Raw genomic sequence first — 6,801 nt, 5'->3', positions numbered from 1 at the left:
ATTATATTTGGAATAGTCTCTTTAAAATACATGAAGGCATAAAGGATGTGCACAATGAGAAATATCATGTGCTTGTTATGAAACTCAATAACATCAAATAATTTGTCCATGAAAGTGCTAATGATATATACTCACGTTTGAATATTCTTATCAATGAGATTAATGGACTAGCTTTGACGCCAATTGACGATGATTAAGTGGTGAGAAGAATACTTTAAGCTCTTCTTTCAAAGTATAAGTTGATAGTTTCTATCATCTACGACAACAATGATATCAATAAAATGACTCTAAGTCTAGTGCTCGATAAGATCACTGCCCATAAGATGACCTTGAACATGGGGGTGGAAGCCTCTTCCTCATCCAACACAAAAAACGTTACTCTCACAAGCAAGCAAACACCTTGCCTACATATGACGGCGAAAATGAGGTGGCATGAGCAAGAGTTAAGCTCAAACGAAGATGATGGAGATGAAGATGAAGATAAAGAGAGCAATAAAGATGATGAGCAAATCATATCAAGTGATAAAGAAATGGACCCCAAAGTCACCAAGTTTATCTGTCAAGTGCAGAAGAACATCAAAAAGATCAATGCCAAGATTGATCATCGAATCTCCATAAAATACTTGATCAAACTATTGATCACATCAAGAAAGAGAAAAAGATCAAGAGCAAGAAGGAGATAAAAGGAAGAGTCAAAGTATTTGTAAGCATGAGAAGATGGGTGGGTGAAGATGAAGATTTAAGATCGAGCGATGAGAGTTTCGCCACCTACTTCTCCAAGAAATGCTCTTCCTCAAGATCATCATCACAAAAGTCGTTGTCGCGTAAGTCATCACACAAATGCCTTATGACCAAAGGTATGGATAGCGATGTAAGTGATGATGAATCCGATAAGGATCCTCCCTCCTATGATGAACTCCTTTATTTGATCAATGAGTAATAAATAACCTTTAAAAAATAATCAAAAGAACTTAAAAAATTCAATGCACTTAACGACATTCGTGCTACCTTTGTTTCTAATTATGAATAATTATTGAACAAATTTAATTTGCTAAGCAAATAAGCATAATGAGCTTAAGGCTAGATTTGAGTGCATTAAATATCAAACTAAGGCCTATTTAGAGCAATCTACCTCTCTATTTAATTTTAATCATAAGGTAGACGCTTACACTTTTTGTGATGATTTAATTGATTTATCTAGCTTATCTCTTTGTAATGAGATATATATTGAGAATGTTCTTATAGAATAATCTAATGAACTCATTGCATAAGAAAATAATGAACTAAAGCATGAAGCGGAAAAACTCAAGAAGAACTTGGCAAGATTAAAGAGTATGAATTATATTCAACCTACTCAAGATAACAATGCTACTATAACGAAGAAGCTTGTGAAGGGGTTCACTGTAACATGCTTCAAATGTTATCAAGATTCCTTCCAATACAAGCAAGTTAAGAAGAAGAGAAAAAGAAGATCATGAACATATACAACAAGATCTCTAACATCTATACTAAGCCTACCTATAAGATTAAAACTAAGATCAACCACTATAAGATCAAAAATGATGTCAAGATAATTGCACAGATAGAATCGAAGTAGACGAGTTTAAAGGAGAGACCCTGATGCCATCTTAAGAAAATTGCAGAAGCCTATAACCTCTCATGAGACCGCATCTTCTATTTATATGGCCGGGCAAACAATACACGAGGTTACAGAAACATAGTCGGACTCTTTGAATCGGAGAGAAATCTTCTAGACCGATCTACTCAAAGAGTCCGCAGATTATCTCTAACCCTACCGTACACAACTCAAACTTTTATCTTCTAACATTCGGTACAACATTACAACGTGCCGATTTTTCACAACCGTGCCTTGCAAGTATACTTTCTTGCATTCACTAATTATGCTGTACATGCAAGTTAACCCATCCAATTGTATGCAGCTCAGGGAAGCCTCCTGAGCATGACCTGCGCGCCGTGCTCCGGCTGCAGCAAGCCGACGGGGAACGGCGCGTGCGTGTAGGCAGGGGCGGATCCAGGAGGGGTGCTGGGAGTGCTGCAGCACCCCTGTCAGCTTACAACTTCTCATATAGCTTCTTCAGAGAGAAGATGATGTAGGAGGAGATGAAAGAAAAAGGAGAGGATCAGCACCCCTTGTTTGAAACTTGTTTAGATGAAGGAGATCAGCACCCCCTCGAGCCTCTGCTGGCTCCGCCACTGCGTGTAGGCCGGCGAGAGCTCGAACGCGAAGCGCTGCAGGATCATGACAAGCCCCATCTTGGCCTCGAGCAGCGCGAAGTTCTGACCGATGCAGGTGCGAGGGCCCCAGCCGAATGGGAAGAACGCCGGTGCGTCCTTGGACGCCTTGGAGATCCCATCCGCGAACCTCTCCGGCCTGAACTCGCTCGCGTCCGGCCCCCACACGTCCTTATCGTGGTGGATGCACAGCAGCGGCAGCATCAGCACCACGCCCGCCGGGTACCTGACGCTGCCGAGCTCCATCGGCTTGTACGTCCTACGCTGGAGCGCTGTCAGCGGGGTGTACAGCCGCAGCACCTCGTACAGCACCATCGTCACCTGCAATGCGATTGCAATTACAAGATGCATCTTTAAGATTATCACACACACACACGTCGTATAGAATCTGACGATGAAATGAAACTGCAGTCCTGCGCTGCTCCTTACAATTCTCAGGCGGCTCAGGCCGTCGTAATCCGGCGTTCTGGCGCCGAAGACGTGAAGCACCTCCTCCCTCGCGCGGTCCTGCCACTCCGGGTGCATGCAGAGCACGATCATCGTCCACGTGAGCAGCACCGACGTGGTCTCCATGCCGGCGAAATAGAACAGCTTGCACTCCCCGATCACGTCGTCGGTGGTGATGCCGGCCTTCGCGTTGCCGTCACCCCAGCAGTGCTCCATGTTCGACTCCAGCAGCAGGCCGAGAAGATCGTCGCTAGTCGCCCTGCCGGCTCTCAATGCGTTCTCTCGTTTCGCGATGATGCCCTTTAGAAGTCCTTCGATCTCTGAAGCTATCTGCTTCATCCTTCGGTTGGTTTTTGTGGGCAGGTACCTGCACGAAATGCTTTAGTGCCAACCACTGCACGAGGAATGTCGGACCGGTTGCTGCGTGATTGATATGCAAAGCAAAGCAGGAGTAAGAAAGAACTCACAAGTATCCAGGGATATGTATATTGCTCATAGACTGCACGACGAGCGCAACCTGCTCCCCCTGGAGCTGGAAAATCCTCCTGCCTTCGAGGTAGCTGCTGCCAAACGCGGCGCGGGAGATGACATCCCCTGTCAGGTTCTGCATCTCGGGCCAAACATCCACCTCGCATGGCTCCCCGTCTGTAACCAAACCCTCCCACCTCTTCACCAAATCCGTGCAACATGCGGCGAAGGCCGGCAACATGCGCTGAAAAACGAAAACAGAGCATGTTACGTACGTTCATCATGTACTCAGGACTCAGCTTGGCATCCATTTCATTGCCATGTTGATGTCAGGTCACCTTCAGTTTCTCCAGATGGAATGCGGGGTTGATGATCCTCCTATGCTTGGCCCATTTCTCGCCCTCGTGACTGCCCAAGCCGTTGTGCAGCCTCCTCTGAAGACTGCCAAACTTTAACTTCTCGAAGTGTCCGAACTTGTTTGACAGAACCTCTCGCACCAGCTCTGGCTTGGTGATGGTCACCCTTGGCACCGGCCCAAACCAGGTGATCGACGTTTTACCTGTCATTGTCAACCAAATTCCGGTCATGCTTGTCAGTGGGTCGTGTGTTGCACCACTTTCATTTTCTTTGGGGATAGCTGTCACAAATTGGATACGAAAACAACCTACAGTAACGAATGAAACAATATTGTAGGACTTGAACTCTGGTCATCGTCAGAGCAAGATGAACACATAATCATTGGAACTAGTGATAGTTTGCTGTGGGGTCAGACTCTTTGCTGTATGTGGTTAGTGACACTGGATGCTACAAATATCCAATAGGGAATAGGTGGTACATGCTACATGGAAGTTTCCGGAATGGGATCCCCTGATGTTACGTCAAAGAGCAGTCCAATCAATTTTGAACGTCTGATCTGGAACCGATGGATCAGATGGTCTGCTACAGTACCACGGTAAACAGTAAATGTGTACAGTACCATATGAACAGTAGCTAAGAATACTGTTTGTCACTGTAGCTACGTCAGAGGACTGTAGCAACAGACACAAATTACTGTGCTCCTCTGACGTAAAACGAGCTACGTCAGAGGATCCTTTTCCGAAGTTTCCTGCTACTAGTGCTACTCTTACAGAAGCTCTTGTGTAAAGATATTTTCAGGAGAAATCGGAAAACTTGCACAAGAACGCTGTAAAGATCTGAAAAATACTGGTGTCATTTTTCATCTGACGAACTCTTCTTGTTACTGGGCAACTTGCCACAGGAAAGAAACGTACCGTGCTCCTTCATGGTCTGATGGAACAGCGGCATCGCCCTGGGCACGACGTCGTGGCAGCCCAGGGGCAGGGGCCGGGACCTGGCCTCCTGGTTGAGCCGCTCGGTCAGCGGCGCGTCCCCCGCGAGGGAGCGGTACGCCGTGCCGCTGAGGCCCTGCGACCGCAGCGCCCGGCCCAGGCGCCGGGGCCGCCACCACGCCCACTCCATCGCGCGTACGGCGCACCACGCGAGGACCGCGCACAGCAGCAGCTGCTTCCACGGGAAAGCCGCCTGCGCCTCGGCGACGAGCAAACCTATCACGCTGTTCCCCATGGCCGGCCGGCTGGATGCCCGTGGGGTGCAGGCTAGCGCACGGGGTTCCTTTGGGTGAAGGAACCGTGTGCGATCTGCAGCTGACGGGGAGTGGAATGTTTTTCTTTCTTTTCTAGCTAGGGCCGCCGATCAAGTGGGAGTACGAGTGGTAGCTGCACACCATTCCACGCTTTTATAAAACATTGGGCTGTGTTTCCGTGCGCATCGCTTTTCTCGTTCAAGTTTAGTTCTTGCACATGCTCGATATTTCCGCGATGATTCTGCAGTCGCGGCCGGTGGTCTTCTCCCGGCACGCGTAGCAGCGTGACGAAATTTGCAAAAGGAAAAATCAGCGGTCAGGCAAGGGAATCGAAAGTGCTCAAACTCAAACACAAGAAATGGCTCACGTTCACATGTCGCTTTAATTTAGGTGATTGTATCACTTGCCTGTTTAGAATACAAGATGTTTTTTCGTCTAAATCTTGCAGTAATTGTAGTGAACTGCTATAAATTTCTGGTGGAGTTACTACATTCTAAACATGTCGTAAGGTTCCATTTAGAACATGAGAATCTTCCTTGATTTGTCCAAAAATTAAGCTTTCTATGGAATTCCTGTGCTTCAAATAGCGCGATATTCTTAAGGATCTTTTCGAATATGGAATGCTAGATATTTTTTTCGTCATATTCCTATGGTAATGAGCTGTTTTCTATGAAATCCTGCAAAGTTCTCGTGAAATTCCTGCATTCAAGTGGCATCAACTAATGCTATTCCCTTTGCTACTTTTATGGGTTTCCTTGGAAAGAATAGGATTTTTGCTCTTGTTGGAAAACTTTGGTGTTGATCTTCTCACGGTACAAACTACAAACGTCACGTCGATCAATTGTACGAAGGGATGGTTATATAATAGTTCGACCGAAAGCACATCTCGAAGATCTCATTGGAACAAAAAAAAAAAAAAAAAACAAAAGGGAAGGGGAGGAGGATACAGCTTCTGTAAACCACGGAATCCAATACTCGAAAACTACACCTGCATGGCATTGTCGAGTGCATCGGGTCTACCAAATCTTATCATGCACCTGTCTCTTTTAGCTGCAACTTTCTCCTGTAAGTGCTTCACGGTGTTGAGAAACCTCTTCTACTGAGTATAGTTTAAAGATTTTTTTAACAAAACGATAGTAAAAAGGAGGCATAATGTAAATGAAAAAACTTTTTTTTATTCATCTATGTTTATAATAAGGGGTGCTGCCCCACATATATAGTGCCAAAAATATTTAAGAGATAGAGATCTATTCTAAAAAATCAAATCTTCAAAGATCGAGACGGATCTCAATTCTGTTATAAACTTCCAGGTTTACTAACACTCCCCTTTAAACACTTCTCACGAAAGGCATATGTTTTACCAAAACTTCCAAAAAACTAGTGGAAAAAATTAGGAGAAAGAGTATATAGCTGGCGATATGGTCACACGAATTGACTCATTTAAAACCTTAATATGAGAAACTTTAGAAAAACTCATCTAAGGGAAAAAAAAATACAATTCAATCAAAATACTTTATATAATCTTCATGATTAATTTTAGACACTTAATCTTCTTGACTAAGTTTTAATTCTTCATATCGGTATTATGTGAAAATACTCCCTCTGAAATGTGCAACTCTCTAAGCCTCATCATCCTATTACCACAAACACATCTTTCAAAACTATTACATGACTTAGTGAATAAATCTGCAAGATTTTCATATAATTTGGTATGCATTACCTTTATTTTATGCATATTATGCAATTCATGAGTATAAAAGAACATGGGGTTGATATACTTCATTAAGTTGTTTTTCACGTATCCTAATTTTACTTGTGCAACACACGCAATATTATCTTTATGGATAATGGTGAGGGTGTTAGTAGTGTTCACTCTTCTAATCCATGCGTATTTTCGAAGTAGATACAAGACTTTGCTTTAACGATTTTTAGAAAATTACAGTTCCACCATATAGGAAAACATAGTAAAATATAGTCAGTCTGTAATTTCGCTGTATACGGGTCTTACAGATATCCAGCATCTGCGTATT

General features: G+C 44.1%; 1 protein-coding gene across 2 annotated transcripts; it reads right to left on the bottom strand.

Annotated features, from left to right (window-relative positions):
• Positions 1-1,637: 1,637 nt before the first annotated feature.
• LOC133916282 (cytochrome P450 CYP72A616-like) lies at positions 1,638-4,910 on the bottom strand. 2 transcript variants are annotated; one of them, XM_062359895.1, is made up of 6 exons: positions 4,440-4,910; positions 3,507-3,832; positions 3,168-3,412; positions 2,683-3,067; positions 2,225-2,574; positions 1,638-2,020 (listed from the first exon to the last, which is right to left on the bottom strand). In XM_062359895.1, exons 1-6 carry the CDS (start codon positions 4,750-4,752, stop codon positions 1,942-1,944), a joined length of 1,698 nt encoding a protein of 565 aa, XP_062215879.1. In that variant the 5' UTR covers positions 4,753-4,910; the 3' UTR covers positions 1,638-1,941. The 2 variants fall into 2 exon arrangements, with proteins under 2 accessions (XP_062215879.1, XP_062215888.1); XM_062359904.1 differs by having other exon boundaries at positions 3,507-3,727.
• Positions 4,911-6,801: the final 1,891 nt, after the last annotated feature.

Source organism: Phragmites australis, chromosome 1 (genome assembly GCF_958298935.1).
Source record: "Phragmites australis chromosome 1, lpPhrAust1.1, whole genome shotgun sequence".
NCBI classification, from domain to species: Eukaryota; Viridiplantae; Streptophyta; class Magnoliopsida; order Poales; family Poaceae; genus Phragmites; species Phragmites australis.
The sequence above is the reverse complement of the archived record's forward strand: the minus strand, read 5'-3'. Positions and strand labels throughout refer to the sequence as shown.

What these genes read in the sequence shown, in the direction of transcription:
- LOC133916282 (XM_062359895.1), bottom strand. Translation starts at nt 4,752, where the DNA reads ATGGGGAACAGCGTGATAGGTTTGCTCGTCGCCGAGGCGCAGGCGGCT. An exon ending in GCCTGAGCCGCCTGAGAATT is followed by an intron (nt 2,575 to 2,682) that starts GTAAGGAGCAGC and finishes ATCGCATTGCAG; the next exon opens with GTGACGATGGTGCTGTACGA. An exon ending in GCGTTCGAGCTCTCGCCGGC is followed by an intron (nt 2,021 to 2,224) that starts CTACACGCAGTG and finishes ATCCGCCCCTGC; the next exon opens with CTACACGCACGCGCCGTTCC.